The 18,396-nt window shown below is 40.1% G+C and overlaps 1 protein-coding gene across 6 annotated transcripts in view; it reads right to left on the reverse strand.

Moving 5' to 3' along the window:
* The window catches only part of ANXA11 (annexin A11), a 72,521-nt gene that overhangs the window by 25,347 nt on the left and 28,778 nt on the right, over window positions 1-18,396 (reverse strand). The window contains exons 1-2 of one of the 6 annotated variants that reach the window (XM_067299854.1): window positions 9,636-9,745; window positions 8,273-8,387 (exon numbers count right to left, since the gene is read on the reverse strand). The exons of 2 other annotated variants lie outside the window; for them this stretch is intronic. In XM_067299854.1, coding sequence (XP_067155955.1) covers window positions 8,273-8,387; window positions 9,636-9,736 — 216 coding nt within the window. In that variant the 5' untranslated portion in view covers window positions 9,737-9,745. Of the gene's footprint in view, window positions 1-4,032; window positions 4,052-4,420; window positions 4,548-8,272; window positions 8,388-9,635; window positions 9,746-16,663; window positions 16,668-18,396 lie in introns of those variants that run through there. 3 more of the 6 variants (XM_067299860.1, XM_067299856.1, XM_067299859.1) reach the window with 3 other exon arrangements.

An 18,396-nucleotide genomic window follows, 5' to 3' on the forward strand; every position in this document is an offset into this window, starting at 1 on the left:
TGGAATCAACCAACTTTAGAACTTAAAGCTTATTACTGAAAAAGAAATAAAATAAAATAAAAATTTTTCCTAATCCCTAATGTTTGTAAGATACATTCATTCTACTAGCTAATGAAAAAACAAGTATTTTCCAAACACTGTCAAATGCAGCCAAAAACCAGTTATTTGAGCTATAGATAGGCACAATGTTTACAGAACGAGTGCGAATTTTTCTAACTTTAAATTGTTCTCTTTAGTAACAATAAAAAGGGATTCACAATATCTACTTTACCCAACTTAAGCAACTAATTTAGAGGCAACTTGCTAGGTCAAAGTTAGAAATCTAACATTCCTATTCAATTGAGAGAGATGCCAGATGTCTTCAGGAATGTGAATTAGATGCCTAAATTAACCACAGCAAATATCATTCCTTGTACATATTGACTGACTGGATATTCTAAGGTTTAGCACAAACAGAGGCCTCGTGAAGATTTAAAACTCATATTTGGATTTTTAATACAGAATTAATTTGGTTAAAAGTGGTTAAGCCTGTTGGGATCTGCGATCCATCTCTCCTGACGACAGAACAAATACTTCAAGGAAGGAAGGAAGGACACGTTAAAGTCCAGTGCTTCTTCAGGACAAAAGCAGAGGTAAAGCTAGAACAGAGGGACCTATTGGTAACATTTTTCCAATACCCTCAAAAGAAAACCATGTTCTGCAGCGAAGGAACAAAATATGCTTCGCACACTTTAAGAGAACAATTTCCTGTATAAAATCTGTGTGGTTCTAGCAGTGCCACAACACCAAGTTTGTGAATGAAGAAGACGGTGCTCCTCACATCCTCACAAAACCATTCCTCTTATCACAGTGGGTTCTTCATAAGCCTATTCTGGGTTTGAATACTCTCTGCTCAAAGGTCCACCTCATCTGAGAGGATGAGCTCTTCTGCTGTTTACAAGGGCTCTTAAAATAGAGAGCCTCCTTAACCAAAAAAAGCTTTTAACCTTACCTATTATCAAATAAGCCAGTATCTTCTCTCTCAAACAGACAGTGTATGAGTTAAAAAAAAAAAAAAAAAAAAAAAAAGACTGGGAGAGACCTTTTTCCATTTCTCTGTGCATCTGTTCTTAGAAAAAGAGAGGATATTGCAGTTACTGCTACTGATCACACAGCACAGTGGCATTATCCATCTGAACAAGAGATAGTCTCAGGTGGTGGGATTTTATTTTGTGTTTTTTTTTTTTTTTAAATCACCAGATAATAAAACCTATTCAGTCTAAATTCATATGAAATAACGATTAGCACTGGTGCAGAATCAGCATCTGTAACAGCTGAGTAGTATGGATACAATCTCACACAAACACAGAAAAATCCCAGCTGCTTAGTTTAGTCAAGATCCATTGCCTGGTCATCACAAGCACTTAATGAAATTGCCTTTTAGAAAGGTAACAGTAAGTCCCCACTCCAACCATAAAGGATTCTGAGCCTGCACCACCCATGACCTAACTTCCTCTAAAATTTTTACATTAAATTCTGATAAAATCTGGAACAAATACAAAGCATAAACAGGAGAAGTACACTGCAAATATTTACTGCTGCCCTTTGGCTTATCTACACCTTGACGTACTGCATTCTTCCCAGCCTGGTTTACTGCTGGAAGGAAATTCAGCATTTACATAATATGCAAAGATACAGTAAAACTTGTGTTGGTCAGGCTGAGGACAAAACACTCACCCATGCTGCCAGAGATAAAAGTTACAATCACAATAGTGAGGTTCATCCTAATTAAAAAAAAAAAGAGAGAGAGAGAGACACCGAGAGACCTTCTTCCAGGAACTGTTCAAAATGAGAGGTGTGTGAAGGCATTCATACATTTTCTGGATGAACTATTGATTAAAACCTGTGTGTTTTAGTTCAAGGCAGCTCACATTTTTCTCCAGTTCTCTTTAGGCTAACTCCAGGTTATTCAAGTCTAGCACCAAATATCAGCATGATGTTTTAGACTGAGCAATCCACTGGCTGAGCTTCTGAAAGATTGCTGTTTCAGGGACTGGATGATATGGTAAAGACAGATTAAGAAGTTTCTGCCTTACTGGCTTGTTTCCGTCTACATGCCAGTGCACTCTCCTCCCAGTTGTGAGACTGTGCTGTAAGCAAGAATCATTCCTGGGCACCAGGTTAGTCCCACTCACTGTACAGCAGCATTGTCTGAGCTGAAGGAGAGGCACGCTGCGTCACAGGAATCGGAAGCGAGGACTGGAGCTCCCTCAGCCTCCGCTGCTGTCAAAGCTAGCATGAAACCAGAGCTGCAGAAACAGCTGTAAACCAGAGGATTTTCAGGCCACTAAGTTTGACAATGGACTGTGCCTCTTCCCATTCTAAATTTCAGAGTTTTAAAAGTACTCTTGATAGTACAGATAAACCTGCTTCCAAACAGCTGGCAACAGTAATTGAAAGGGAACCACTTACACTTCAGTGCATAAAAACTGAAACATTATGATAACAATTCAAGTTCAGTTCAAGATTCTCTCCAATACTACAGTCTTTACAATGTTTTTTCCTTTATATACTGTATTAAGTATATAATACATGAACACCTCCCTAAAATATCTCCATCCCAATATGGTTTCATTATCTTCCAGTAACTTCTGACATTTCACAGAATTTCCAGGCTGATAATTCAAAAATTCTGGAGACTACACAGTACAAGCTAAGGAAGTGATGTAGCATGTGAGTGAGTGGAATGACTGCTTTAGAAATTTTAAGCCTAGATTCACAAACGTATTTTCACTCCTGACCTCATACTGAGGTCAAACAAAGAGAAAGGTACATAAGTATCATTGTAGTCATGGACATAACCTCAGTAGGCCCTTTAAAATCTTGCTGAATCTCTGCAGGTCCTGTATTATATACAGCACTTTTTTTTAAGTGGTGGAGGGAAAGAGTCATAAAAGTAGATATAGAAACAGTTTCAGGAAGGGGAAAACCAACAAAACTACCAAGGGGACTAGGCCACAGGTGAAACTGGAAGCAAGTGCCCAGCACAAGCTATCTGCTACAAGAGTGGGAGGAGAGTGGTCCATATGACTCTTACAACAGCTCTAGAGACAGGAAGTTATAGAAATAGCTCTTGGGAAATTCACATGCTCAACTCTATAGCAACAATCTGCTAAGACTGTTTTTTGCGCCATGGTTTCTCTGAAGTTATCACATGTGCTCCAGCAGATAACTGATTCATCCAACAGGAAATACTACATGCTGGGGGTGAGAGGGTTAGGGAATGAACCCCATAATCTGCTGCTGCAGTCAGCCTTTTAGACAAGTGCAAAAAAACCTGCAAAACCCCAAATCAACCCAAAACCCACAGTAATCAGCTCTTTCATTAAAATACATTGTACCAGCATCTTTCCCTACTGTCAATTTCTTTTAACACCTTCACCTCAGTCTTTCTAAATCAATGCAGCTGTCTTCCTTTTTTTGGCAGAACTGCTTTCAGTTCTCCATTCAGTACCAGATTTGTTCCTTAACTGTTCATCTTTATCAGGAGAAGACTTCAAGGAACTTCCAATTAATCTGGTAGTGGGGAAAAAACTACCCCAAGATAAAACATTCACTATTGCCCAGCCTTTCTTCTCCAGAAACAAGATGGGAACAGGTAAGAACCCTTCTTTCTTATCAAAATTTTATACTATTTTTTAAATAGTTAAGATAAAATTATAGTTTAAGAGTTTAATAACAGTTTAAGAATATATAATGTAAGAAAATGTAAAGTACATTATAAGCAGTTTGCAGAAAGGGATGTTCAGTATCAAAAAGCACAGTATAATGGTTCTGATAAAACTGCCATCTTATGGTTCATTCTTGCCATACATGTCAAAACTGAAATTTCAAAACAAACTGAGGATACCTGCAAAATACTTAATTGCAACTGCAAGAGCAAAAAAGAACATTTTCCCGTCAAACCACCTCCATTGCCTAAGATTCACCACCAGCCTTCTAAAAGCCTCTGGAAGCACCACAAAAGCAGCCACGCAGGCTCTCACAGTTTACCCCTCCGGACGTCTCGGGCTCTCGCCTGCGCCGCGACTCGGCGACACCTCAGCGCCCCCCGCTCCCGCCCAGCTCCACGCACGCCCCAGGGCAGCCTCCACCCCACGCTCAACGACGCTGCTGCCGCCCCTGTCAGCGGCACGAACTTCCGCCGCCAGCCCCAGCCGCAGGCGCGGAGCAGCCGCCACCCAGCGGTCCCGGGGGGGCCGCCCGCGCCGCGCCGCGCCGCACGCACCGCACCACGCCACGCCACGCCGCCGGGTGCCGCTCAGCGCAGGCCCCGGCCCCGGCCAGCACAGCGGCGCTGCGCGGCCCGGCCGCCCCCGCCGCGCGAGCCCCGCGCCCGGGAGGACCGCTGCCCCCGCCCCACCGCGCCGCGCCGCCCTACCGCCGGTGCGCGGAGCTGCCGTCTCTCCGCACGGGACGAGCGCTGCGAGGCGGCGGCGGCGGCAGCAGGACGGGAAGGAGGAAGAGCCGCTGCGGCCGCGGCTCCTCCCGCCCCGCCGCCGGCTGCAGCGCCCGGGGGCGGGGAAACGGCCGCCCTGGAAGGCGCCACGGCGGGGCCGAGGCGCCCCGCCCGCCCGCCCGCCGCTGCGGCCCCCCGGCGGGGCGAGGCCGCGCCCCGGTGCTCCCGGCGCTGGGCGCGCCCGGGCGCACCGCACCGCGGGCAGCAAACAGCCGGGGGGGGGGGGGTTAAACTGGGTGGTGATAAAAGCCTTCAGCTGTGCACTGGAAACCCGCATTGCTCAGTCTTTCACTTAACGGCTGCTGCTCGAGCACTTCCTCACCGACCAAGGCAGGCAGCTAAGGCCACGGAGCGTTTTAACACGCCTTGCAAATTTTAAAAGGTTTTTATTTTAAAACACCAGCGTGGTATTTACTACATGAAACTCTCCTTGGAGCCTCAGCACAGGCTGAGGCTGGTGAGTTCCACAAAACAGGTCTGACAAAAGGGCAATTTCCAAAGAAAGTCTGTTTCACTAGAAAGCAAACCCCGGCTAAGGCCACCGGTGGCGCAGCCACCCGAGGCTTCCCTCTAGTCACGTCACCTCCTGCAGGGCTGTCTGTGTGATACCAAGGCTGCAAAATGGAGATCGAGGAAGCTACGCTCCAAGTCAGCTCTACGGCTTTAAGTGTTGAGTATAACATCTGATCTGGAACCAAAACCTGACTTCTTTAATCAGGAATTGTTAAGAAATTTCAGAAAACATAAGCAGCATGTCTGTCTCCAGCATTCTCAGAATACACTATAACATTAAGTTCACCTGTTTCTTCATTCTTTAAACACAACCAGTATCAATCCTCCTAAAAAATGGTAAAAGATACTTTAAGATGAATTACATCATTTGAAATTTCACTAGCTATTTCAGTAAACTATTTACCTGTACATTAGCTGAATATCTGAAACACCACGAAGTTTAAAAACATCTGAAAACCTTCCCGGATCCCTTTGCGCTACGAAAACCTTCACCTACCTCCCATCACAAGTACACGCCATGGTTTCCCAGCTGACCTAGGACAGTGACTTACTGACTTCTATATTGCACTGGAAGCTAGACTGTTGTGGTTTTTCTTATCCTAGGGAACACTAACAAAGTAATCCTACTAATTTTAGTCTACAAGAATTTTAGAGAATGGAGATTTTTCACATTAACCTTTTCTAGCACAAGCAGTTACTTCTAGATTAGTGCTTCAATAGACATCTTTTTTCTACATGCATTCTTTAAAGATGAGTGAGATGGCTCACATGGAAGCATTTAGAGAGACAAACCAAAATAATAAAGATGAAAAATAAAAAGGACTAGCATTTTCCAGTTACATTTCTTTTGCCAAGACACTCATCTAAATAACATTGCTCACTGAAACACAGTGTTATACAACTTGGCGGGGGGGGAAGGGGGAGAATGAACTCTTCTTTGCCTCTGGGACTTTTAGGAACAGTCTCAGAACCTCCTTTTCAACACTTAGTTCCCTTATATGTATGTGCTATAACAGGCTACTTCTTTTAGAGCAAAACTAATTTTGATGCATGTGGTCATAGTTCTTAAAGCACATGTTCTGGTTGTGTGGGTGGGAGCTACAGGCAAAGCATTTACATAGCAGAACTTCCCTCTTGGGCTATAAAGCTGATAAAAAAAGAAGGAAATTGGATCAGAAGGACTGCAGAATCCACTCTTACATGACATTTTGCCACAGATTCTTAAGTAGTAGGATTGTGACAGCCCCTTTCCTCCAGCCTATAAACTAGGATGCCAGCCACAGCAGTGCTGCATTGCAGCTCTGTGCTCTTGTCCCTGTTCATCCACCAACACTTTTCAGCAGAGGGGCTGGGTTTTTGTCCTCCATACAGCTTCAACATAGCATCATGTCCAGTCATTGAAATACAAAAGCTGGGATGGAACTAAAGAAAAAGAAGAACATTTTTTTCCTCATCAAAATTCGAACTGGCACCCTGACTGAGACCTGAGTGCTCACAGAGGTCAAGGCTGTGCCTGTGGGTGAAAGCTAAATTTAAATTAGTTCAAAAGCAGATGTACATGTATTAAAGCAATTTAAGAGTGGCTTATTGGCGTTTAGCCTAAATTCATTCCCAACTGAGCTTAAGCTTAACTGGTAAAGACACACATGATTATTACGCAAAACTAAACATCAGGGCAAGTTTTGAGGCACAGAGTTGTAGCGTGACATTCACTATGCAGACAGATGGGCAAATTAAGGTGACCACAGGGTAGCTCACATTCAAAGAAGGCCAGGAATCATCGTACTCTCCATATGCTAGCAGAGCTACTCTTGGGAGTTACTCTCCTAACTTGTGCTAGCCAAAAGGGGCCACATTAGCTTAAATAGGAGATTTTTGTTAATCAGCATCATTTTGACTGAAGCAGGTTAGAAGCCATTCAGAGGAGCAGCCACTCCAACAGATGAGGACACAGTGACCTCTACAAAGGGTCATTTTTTCATTCGGGATTTGGAAAAAATATATATTTCTGTAACTTCAGTACTGTTACTTTCTTATGTAGAAAAGCCTTTTGAATATCACACCCAGGCTGACAGCACTGAGGTATGTTGAAACGGGTGTATGAGGAAGCTTGTACCACTGCAAGCAGCCGTGTATTTATTCCAGGCCTGGTTGTGTTCACTTTGAAGTCAACTGCAATGTTCCTAACATTCAGGTTTGGCTCACTTCTATGAATCCCTCTATTTATCCACCTGTCAGTCACACACCTTTGACACTGCATTCATAAACAGAAAACTGGGGTAGCTATGGCAGCATATGGAATATTTTTCTGACAAGGAAACCATTGTATGGAAACCTCACTAGCTGCCATTTTCAGACAGTTAGGGAGTGAGGCATTTGCTTAAGATATTTCATTTCTGGAAATTTTTCCACAGGAATGATAGCCTGAGTCCAGGCTCCTTGGGAGCTCTAGCTGATGCAAATCCCTCTTCCTGTAAAAGCTATTATAGGCAGCAAATATTCTTCTCAGCAAAATAAAAGGATATAATGCAGTAGCTCTGGCAGCATATTATATCAGTAAAAAATAATCAAGTTGCATCATAACACCATTAAGGGATAATTTTCTGTAAAAAAGTTTATAATTGGATGAAACACATCAGAACTTTTTTTCTATATTTGAAACAATTTGTAAACTGTTACAGTGAGTTTCTTTCATTGTCAGTAAAATAAGGAGAATTATTATGAGAGCCACATGAAACATGGATTCAGGCCTGCGCCCAGTGAAGTCTCTCAGTTGACTTCAGTGGGTTTTGATACAAGGTAAAAATTTGCAGGATTATCTGTGAAAATACTTACAATTTTGTTAGAGCTCAGTAGAGTTTTGGAGACTGAATACCTTAAAACAGAAGAAGAGATTCTGCTGAAACTGGGGCAGGAAGAAATCAAAACCTTTACTTGCCAGTGCATGTGCCTCTAAAGGATTCACACTATTACATCAAAATCTCAGTTTACATTTAGTTTTTCTGGTTATGAAAACAGACAAATAAAAACCCTCAAAAAGTGATCCAAGTGTAAGTAATGTAGTCCAATCCGCTTAGGTATCTAGGCATCCCAAAATAATAGCTCTATCTTCCATAGGTATCTTAACGGAGTCTTAATTCCAAAACTGCCTCTAAGGCAACAAAGAACCACAATGGGGAAAATTTTGTTAACAATAGGAAAACATGAGTAAGGCTTCACTATTCACTCAACCACATACTCTCTGGCTGCCGGGGTTCTTACCTGCTCTGCTTCTCTCACATCTCCAGAGGGGAAAGGGATCCCTGATATTCTCTGAGAGAGGAGCACCCATGTCTCCATTCTTGAGCAAGAAAATAGACGACAGCAATGTCCTTGCCTTTTTGGGGAAGAGGGACAGAACTAGTGAGCCTTGGTCCCTGCTTTGTTCAAATTGACAAAAATAATTAAAACCACTGAGTTTCACACATTCCTGGGCAAAAATCCAAGACAGTGAGAATAATGAGAACAAATACATGAAGAAATGATAATGGTTTCATGTGGATCATATATTTTAGATGCACACATGAAGGAATTACATGGCATAAATATAAGTTTCTGAAATATTAAACAGGATGCCCACGTGTTGTGATACACATTGGTCATGCTTTTGATAGGTTCATCATAAAGAAGCGGAGCATGAAAATAATGTAACAGAGATCAACTGTTTTGGTATATTATTGTGTTACTTTTCCTATGGATAAATACAAGTATATAGTCATAATTCACTCAAGTGAACATTTGGGACATAAAATGGCTTAAAAAAAATACTACTATGTCATCCTCTTGTGTTTTATGCAAGGATGAAGATCTGGCTCTGGCAACCTGTTTCTGTAATTCCATAACCTACTATTTCTTTCCTTAAATTCCATTTAGTACCTTATAGGTGGTCTGTTCAAACAAGTGACAAATTGTAATCTGAAAAGTGTCAATTTTTGTTCACTCCAAATATATAAAAATATACAATTACATAAAGTATGGAAACCATTTTCAAAAGGAGGGCATGCAAATTACTAAGCCACAGAACAGGAAGTAACTTGCACATGAAATTATTGCTTCCCTTAGAGTTTATTAAAATAAAAAGAGATGTTAACAGGAACTCTGCGTAAGGCCCACTTCTGATCCCTTTCAGCAGCATTGTATCTGAAACTCTCACAGAGACATTCACCATATAGCTGTTGCCAAAAAGGGACAGGGCCACTCTCTCCATTCCAGCCTTTGCTTCCAGCTATGCTTTCCCTGATCCCTGTTAGATCAGCTTAGCTGTATTAAGAATCCTTGTCATGAGGGTAAATCTAAGAGTCTCTAGAGTTCTGACTGGAAGTCTCTTCAGTATCTTTGTAACACATTTCATCACAAAAGGACATTAAAACAACTAACTGGTGAAGTAAGTATTATGTCACAACTTAACTACAGCTGTAGAGCAGAATGCAACTGACAGCAATTTTCCCTGAGAGCTTACAAGACGAAGAAAAGAATGCTAGAACATGCAGTATATCAGGTTGATATAGATGTAATTTATATATATATTTTTATATATACACGTTTGCTTTTATAAAGACTTATTTTGGTTCTTTTAGCACCGTACCTTTTAAAACTGACTCTCAACAAGCTCAGTAAGAAACCTAAAACCAGTCTGGAAGTGGAAGCACTGCAGCACACAGTTCCTAAGCTAGCCACAGAAGCCATGCTGTGCAGCTGAAACAGAGAAGAAAATTCAAGTATATTTTCTCTAGTTAAAATTACAGGTAGGCTACTAACAAGTGGGTTGTAATACCTAGACTGGTATTTAGCAAGAATAGAACCCCCAAACCTCCTCTGCCCATGTACTTTGAACAGATGTTTACTCTTACTCATTGAAAATTGTGAATGTTAACAACAGTCATTCTGCATTAGCATTTCATACCAAATGTGTACAGACAATGATACCACAGTCAGGGTAAGACAGTAGCAAATCAGGCCTAGAATCCTTGGTATCAGGATATGTGAGAGTCTTTGTATCATCTCAAGCATGGTCGTATTGCTTTCTGACATTGTGCTGGTATTGATTCAATACCAGTTCAAAGACATTTTAACCCACAAAACCACAGAAGCATTTCCTGCAAGCACTGCATTTTCCTACTGCCTGTTACAGTCTTTAGTTCCAGCCTCATACCTTTCCACTGTGACTTCATGCTGTAACAGTATACAACCCAGGACTGAGTGATGGAAACTAATATGTTAATCTAATAGCTGTACAGTATCCACACCCCTGATTTCACAGGTGCTGTTTTCTTCCTTTTCTTCCTTTTTCCATTTCCATTTTTCAGTATTTTATTTCCATTACTACAAGATTCCATTGGTGAAAACACAAAGATAAACTACTTGAGAGTTTACTCGCTGAAAGCAAACAGAAACTACAACAAAAGAAATTTGTAAGTTTTAAAACTCTGTCTTTCAGGCAACCCAGGATCCTAGAGTACTAGCCAGCTCATGGTACAATTTATGTTATTAGGAGCACTAGCCTGGAACTTGAGAGATCCAGGTACCCTCACAGGCTCCCTGTGTGGTCTTGATCAGGACTGGATCCTCCAAATCCACAGGATGCATCCAGCCTACATTGATTTTGACTCCTTAGGAGCTAAAATCCATCATTTTCCAACTCTCCCTTATAAGAGAGAGGGTTCTTTCATAGGTATTCTTGGTTATAGTTCACTTCTTTACACGTTAATTGATAGAGACTTGGAAAGCCAGCCTCCCAAATGCTCTACACTCTGTTTTAGCCAGCAAAAGGAACACATAGACCTGAACAAAATAATAAGCACCTGCACTCATTTTCCTTCCTCAGTTTTGTTACTGCTCCTGAGCATTCTTTAGGTTTTAGACTAACTTTCTTGTACATCATTTCCAAATTACACAGTTCAAGTTTTTGTCTCTCTCTTATTTCTGCCACTATTTTCCTTCCTTCTTAACTGGTCCTTTGATTACACCAGATCCCTACCACACAATATAATGCACTTGTTTTCTTCTCTCCTGCTTGTTCCGCTGCAAGTCTTTTGTAACCCAAGTGTGTCTGGTTTGATGATGTTTGAGAGTTAATGTTACCTCTGATCTCTATGTTACACTCCTGAGAAAATTGTGTTGTTTAAAATCCATTTCTTGGAGACAAACTTGGCTGAACTAATTTCTGCAGTCCAGGCTGAAAGGCAGACAGCAATGTTTAATGACTCTTCCTTGTTCCTGCTATGGAATACAGGTGATACAGTTTAACAGCATATGGTTTGACTTGACATATGTGGAGGAATTCAACAATACAGCCTTTTCATAAACTCAACCAGTATTTGTGATGGACTGTACAGACTCCCTGCTACCAGAGGGGCATCCACCTTAGCTCTGTATGATTCTTAGTGCATGGAATTTTTGCTGAAAAAATTTTCTTGCACACATTTTGCATTTTCTGTTAAATAATCATGCCCAGAGCTTTGATCTCTGGGGATGTCAATCTGACACCTTCCACTCTCACTAAATTCATTCAAATTAGGATAAATGGGCTATATAAGTTACAGAGTGTTGAGTGTGCATATCTAAACTATCATCCTTCACACAAAGCAGAATGAAAAAAAAAAAAGGTCTTGAAATAAGCAGTTTCATCAAGGAGTAACTGACAGAAGTGCTTTAGTTTCTATTTCGTATCAATACAAACATCTCATTAAACCGTGAAAGTGTTACAGTTTTATAGCTTTGTGTTTTACTGCCCTAGGACATAACCTTTCTTGTTTTGCTGGGGTGACGCCTTGCAACGTACACTCGTAGAACTCAATAGTTTAGCCCTTTGCATTTTGGATTTTTCTACAATTTCGCTCAGACATGGCTGCCAGTTAACTTCCTCTGTGACTGCTTCTTATGCAATTTGTTTAGATCTGCTCAGGGTTGTGGCTTTTACAAAATTGAATTCTGAACTCCAGTTAATATCTAATTCCAAATGGCTCCAGGTAATAGAGTTTGGCAATGGAAAAGGAGCTCACAGATATCAACTGAGCTAGGCCTGGCCGGTACACCCTACCTACACCTGGAGAGTTTAAGTTCCCAGTATGGGAAAATACATACATATTTGCTAGTACTTTTGAAGGTAATTCAATTGGGTGATCTCTGAATGGGTTTCCACAGAACTACCTTGTTTGGAAATTGATAAGAACTTCATCATTAGTCAGTGATACATAGAATCTTTCCTAAAATTCCAAATAGTACTATATGGCAATTATGTAAAAGCTTTCATTTCAAAATAAATTCTAATCTCAGGGACATCCTGAGAGGTGTAAATGTGAAAAGCTTAACAGATTTTACAATAATTTGCAAGTAGTCAGGAGTTAAAAATATCTTACAGTTTTCGGGTTCTGATTTATCTTTCCTTAGTGCTTACAAATGGCAAACTGAATGGAGAAGAAACCGTTAGTACTAAAGGACTATCTACTTCTGCTGTTTATCCCTATGTGTCAAGTCTGTGGCAATTAAGGAATCATTTTGAACTCTTCACTTCGCAGCCCCACAAGATTTCTGGGCAGAGCTTAATAAAACATAAACACAGATACACACCTCTTTTTTTTTTTTGTCTTCAGGAAATGGAAAGTGCAGCAACTCAGAGGCAATCTGACCCAGCAATATCATAGAGAGCTCAAATCAGTTTAGCAGTTGAGCAGAGATTTCCTCCTCTTGGTAGGAAAAAAAGCAAAGTTCTCCGATAAAATGCACAGGAAGTTGGAGAGACTTACCCAACTATTATACTATATTTCAACATCACATTTCAAAACATTAGCTTTGTATTTTCAATTGAAGGATATTTTGTTGGCAGCAGATTTCCCAAGAAGATATAGACCAAATAAGAGGGAAGCTAGTTTTTCTAGCACTTCCTGTACTCCATTATAATTTGCACAAGGCAAGATGTTTGTACTAAGCTGACAGTGGTTAGCTCCAGTAATTATAACAGCTGCATTTCCCTATAAGCTATAGTAGACTCATGCCACCTACTACTGGTCTTTCGGTTATTTTCAATAGCAAGGTATTGCATTGCTGTTCCTATTACTTAAGCACTACAGTTTCTTTGTTGGGGATTTTTCATACTAGAAATTAAGATTAAAATATTAGAGAAAAAGACCTTCATTATAACTTGTATTTAGACTGATAAACCATCTTAACCATCTTTCTTAATGGTGGCAGAACCACCAGACTGATGAACTATTATTACAAGCACCTACTCCTGTGGCATCAAACACTTGACAATTCTTATGTTTACAGACATGATACTCATATTCTAAAGATTTAGAAGGATGTGCTGACCTTCTGTGAAAAGTCTTGAAAGCGACATTTTGTACTCTTAACTGACCCTTATTTCCTTACAGTTTGGGAAACAATTCAGAAAGCAAATTATCTCAACTCTTGTATCTCTTTACCTCCTATCCAACTCTTCTATACTCTGTCTACAGCAATGTTTCTATGATTATCTCCTCCTTATTTTCTAATCACTTTGCTCCCTCCCATAGGAAGGGAAGACTGGATTTGGAATTACCTCACTCACAAAGCTTTATTTAGCCTTGATTCTTGCTCTGACACCTCTCTGTCTGACACCTCCAACAGTTCCTCCTGTCAGTGCATTCATCCACAGTTTTCTTTCAGTCTTTTGAGTTTCACCTTTACTGTTTGCTATTCACTGGACCTGAACACACTTCTATGTCTTCTGCTCTTCTCACTTCACCTTTAAAACCTATGTTAGTACACCATCTTGAGCAATACTACTTCTATTTCCTCAACTACTGTATGACCTCTTTCTTATCCATGTGGTAATTTTGTGGGGAAAGGATATATAGCTTATCAGTATTTTAAGTATGCCACAACAATTATGGAGATATAGATATATGACTATTCAATGAACAGCAAGATCTGGGAAATTTTGGCTCACTGTAGGCCTAGAGGTGACTTTAGTCTGTCTGCACTTCAGATTTCCTTCCCCCTAAATGGAAATAAATATCACTTCTTTTTCTGCTGGGTGAGGATAAAAACATGAGGAGCCATAAGGACTACATGAAGATAGGTATCCTATACATGCAATTCTTCTTTGTAATTACTAGGGAAAATTGAAAGGCTTGAAAAATTTCCCAGAGTACCAAAATACAAAGTTCAAAACGTAATTTAAAATAATCATTCTGTAACTTGTCAGACCTTCTGATCATTGAATCTGATACTTGTGGGGGTCGTCTACATGCAGCAAGTTTTGGGGGGCTCCTTTACCTCCGTAACGATAGGGGTCAGCACCTTGTCAAACTGCGCCTCTGGCTGCAGCAGCCTCCAGCTGTAGCAAAGCACTTCTTGGGACATCACACTTGGAACATAAACTATGTCTCATATGCAGAAGTAGCATAATCTTCCCATGACTCAGCCCTGACTCACTCAGGAGCCTTTCCCACATTTAGGGAAAACCACCTAATTCAAAGCATCTTTCACCCAAGATTGCTCAAAATGTTCTGCCACCATTAAGAAAAGAAAGCACTGAAAGGCTGCCTTTCATAGGTCTGCCAGCCTCTGTGGTAAGCACCCTAACCACAGATTAGGGACCAGATCCTCAAAGAGCTTTCTTACAAAATATTTAACTAGAGTTGAATAAAATCAGTTTTACGTTCTCAGTATTGACAGTAACGGGGCAGTAGTTGTATAAAGATAAGAAGGTAAATTCAGATCTAAAGTTATAGAGAGTTTTTCTAACAAACATTGCCTAATTGGCTACATTTAATCAGTAAATACTGATTTCCTTGCTTTTAAATTGCAGAGAGCGAGAGTCGCCTGGTGGTGAGCGAGTAGCATAGCCATTGGGTATTGCACAATTCTGGTAGGCATGCTTTCCCCAGGATCCATAGGTAGTGTCCTTTCACTGGGGCTCTGCACATGGACCAGGGGAGAATCTACAGAACAAAGGCTCAGACGTGATGGCAGCTGACCCTTGCTGAAGAATTCATCTCTCTCTTTCCTTCTCTCTCAAATTCAGCCAGTCCTAGATGGTTAGAATTGGCCTCAAATGCCTTTTTTTTTTTTGGTTCTGTACTCCTCATCCTTACTTTAAGCCCTACAAGCCTCCTTTGATTAGGATTGTAAGGGAGGGAGCCCATTATATCCTGACACAGAACTAGACCTGCATTTTCTTATTTAGGAGCAATATCCCCCCCAAAAAACTGGTGACTTTTATGAAGCAGCTAATATCAGCAAAAGCTATTATCTGAGATGGCTCAGAGCATAAAGTACCAGGAGATTCATGATAGCAGTTAAGATCAGACCCCCAATCTATTAAGATGCATGACATGGTGAGTCAGAGCCCTCCATCTTCCGGAAAGAGGGAAAGGCATTTTGTCTTTTCTTTAAATAGTTGTGTTGCTACCCCTCCCCAAATATTTAACATTCAAACATATGAGCCACTGACATTCCAGCTTCCTTCAATTTTAATTTAATTCCACAGCAGGGAATGAAAAAAAAGGTGTTAAAGAGAAGGTAGTGTATTTGTCACTCAGATGTAAATAGACCAGAATTATGGAGATGTCAAAGTTTACAGTTCAGTTGCAGATTTTGTTTAGTTTTTTTAAAAATCTCAGTCGAACTTCTGAGATTTCACAAGATCCTAGTAGCACAGGAAGATATATGCATGTGGTATTTCTTCTTCTATCTTATATTTACACATGGATTTGCCAATAGAGGGAGTCCTTTTACTATCTACCAGAACTTTATAAAGTGAATTTTCACAGTTTTAAAATAATGACTATGCCCCTGCTGTGCAACTATCATTGCATTAATAGCAAAAATGAAAAAGGTTTGCAAAATAAAGCCACCTCAGGGTATTTAGCAACTCAAAACATGGGGTAATATCAGCTATCCAATCACTAGAAGTGCACTGGAGAATTCAAGTGGCCATTTATGTAATTACAGCAATTATATCTATGGGCACAGCTATGAAATATCTATGAGAATAATTACATTTAAACATATTTAAAAGAATTATGTCAAATAACTATAAGTTCCTCTCTTGGACAATCTATGTTTAACTAAAACCCATCTGAGTTTGTTCCTGATGCTGGATTTAGAGCTTGTCAAACAGCAGCTATTCAGTTAACCCCTTCTGTGGTTTGAGAAACCAACTTTTTCTACATGGTCATTTCATTAAAATTTTGTGTAACTTTTAATCACAACTGAACTAAATTTCATACAATAAGGCCTTCCTGACAGTTCACTTGTCCTTTCATCATAACATGAACCAAGCCTTCTTTTGAACTATGAAAACGTTAATTTAATATTTTGGAGCTACTGTTTGAATTCTGTTGCTGTTTCTGCTGCTGAACCTCTACATAAAGTTGCCAATTGCCCTCTGAACTGACTAGAAGATTTCAGCAGCTGATCTGATGATGCTATGAATCATGTTACATGTCCATGCTTGGACTCAGCATCTTAGTGCATTGAAGGCAGACAAAAAATAAGCAGAATAACATTTCTACTTACTACACCAAAATAAGCCCTTTACAAATACAATATATGTCAGGTGTAGCAAAGTTCTGTTGAAACATTAAGTAACCAACCACAAAATTAAGAACAATCATGTTTACTTACATGTGTGGTGACTCACTAGCAGTATCATAATAAAGAAGGACAACATATAAGGTACAGTCACATCTGTGTGACAGTAGCTCCTCCCTTCTTATGGAAATTGCCATTTTCATAGCAGTTACAGCTTAATTGCTCATGAAGCAACTCCTAAACTTTTTTCAGCTTGACATTTACAAAAGCAATATTAACTGCATCAATCCCTTTCCCTCCTTTCAGTGGGACCTGGGTTTATACTGAGATTCCAGGGACAATCTTAATCCCAACCACTTCTGTTTGGAAATCAGTTCACAACAGGCAAACTCATTCCAAGGAAACTCCAAAATGAAACAGAACTGAACCTAATCATTGATGAGAGCTAGAGAAGAGTCTTTTGTCTTCCTTTTCAAATGAGTAAGCCTCTTCATTTTCTAATCCCCGTTAAGATTGCAAACAGAGATCAGTTTTGTAAGTTTTGGAAGCCTGGACATCTTGGATAAACATTCCAACCTTTTAAATGTTTACAGACCAAATTGCAGAGCTAAACATTTATGTTCCACTAAATAACTTCAGCATTGTGTTTAACTGAAAGGCTCCTAAAGTAATATTGTTTCTACCAGTAGGTGAAGACACACTCTACAGCAACAAGCAAAATTTTAAAGGAAGAAATTAATACAAGTCTGCGAATATTTAGCAGATCTCTACGTAGTAGGCTTTATAGTTGGAATATACAAAACTTCCAAAGTTTAAGTGGTTTCTTAGAATATATTCCCAAGCCTTTTGAAAACAATTAAAAATAACTATTAGCTTATATGAAAACTAAAACTTAGCTTTTGGAATTTCAAGTGGTGTATTCCTCCTCTAATTCTAATTTAATCAGGGATAAAACCTTGTCCTTGTACCTTAAGGAATGTTGCCTGAGTTATCACTAGGAACAGGATTTGCACCCTCCTGTTATACCTATGCAGGACAAGAGTGAAATGTTGCTTGTTTTTAAGAATGCCTTATATTCATTCTGACAGAGGCAAAATGGCATTGGGTTGTTTGCCTCCAAAGGGGAACTAGTCTGGTCCAGAAGAGATCACTTCTGGAGCAAAATCTCTGTTCTCAATCACAATCTCTACTCAGTTCTAAGTGATGATCTAACTTTTACTTGCTCAAGTTAATCTGAACCATGTCTCTACCTCCTTGGTATTTACATTTTTTAGACTCTTTGCGGACAACAACAGTATCTCCCAGTGTGCAAAGCTAAAAGAGAAATGAGAATGTCATTCACTGCGAAATACCGCTTTGCTCACAAAATGAAAGCAACCTAGCATATGATACTGCTTCTAAGAAGAAGAAAAACAACACAAAGACAGTTCCATGGTAGCATTGGCTTGCAGGCTGTGTGATTACTTATTCTGCTTTTCATGTAAAAACTTTTTATGTTAAAGCAATACAATGCAGGCAAGGATATTTCTCAACTTCTGTGGTTAACTTGTATGTTTTCATTTCACTGTGAGGTTCAGATGGATGTTTTCCAAGAGGTCAGAAGAGTTTGCCCTGGACTTGCTCCTCTGGGGTTCATACCATTACACATTTCCTGTTTTGCACATGACAACACAGTGAGCTTTTTCAAAGACACAAGCTGTATGTATGAGCCTTCTGACCTGATTTACTACTGTACTATTGCAACAGAGTCAGACAGTATAAAACCAAAGGAAAGCACTCCTGACTGAAGCCTTCATCATCTTTCTAACAAGTCTTTAAGAACCTGG

The sequence above is a fragment of the Apteryx mantelli genome, chromosome 7 (assembly GCF_036417845.1).
Source record: "Apteryx mantelli isolate bAptMan1 chromosome 7, bAptMan1.hap1, whole genome shotgun sequence".
Taxonomy (NCBI): domain Eukaryota; kingdom Metazoa; phylum Chordata; class Aves; order Apterygiformes; family Apterygidae; genus Apteryx; species Apteryx mantelli.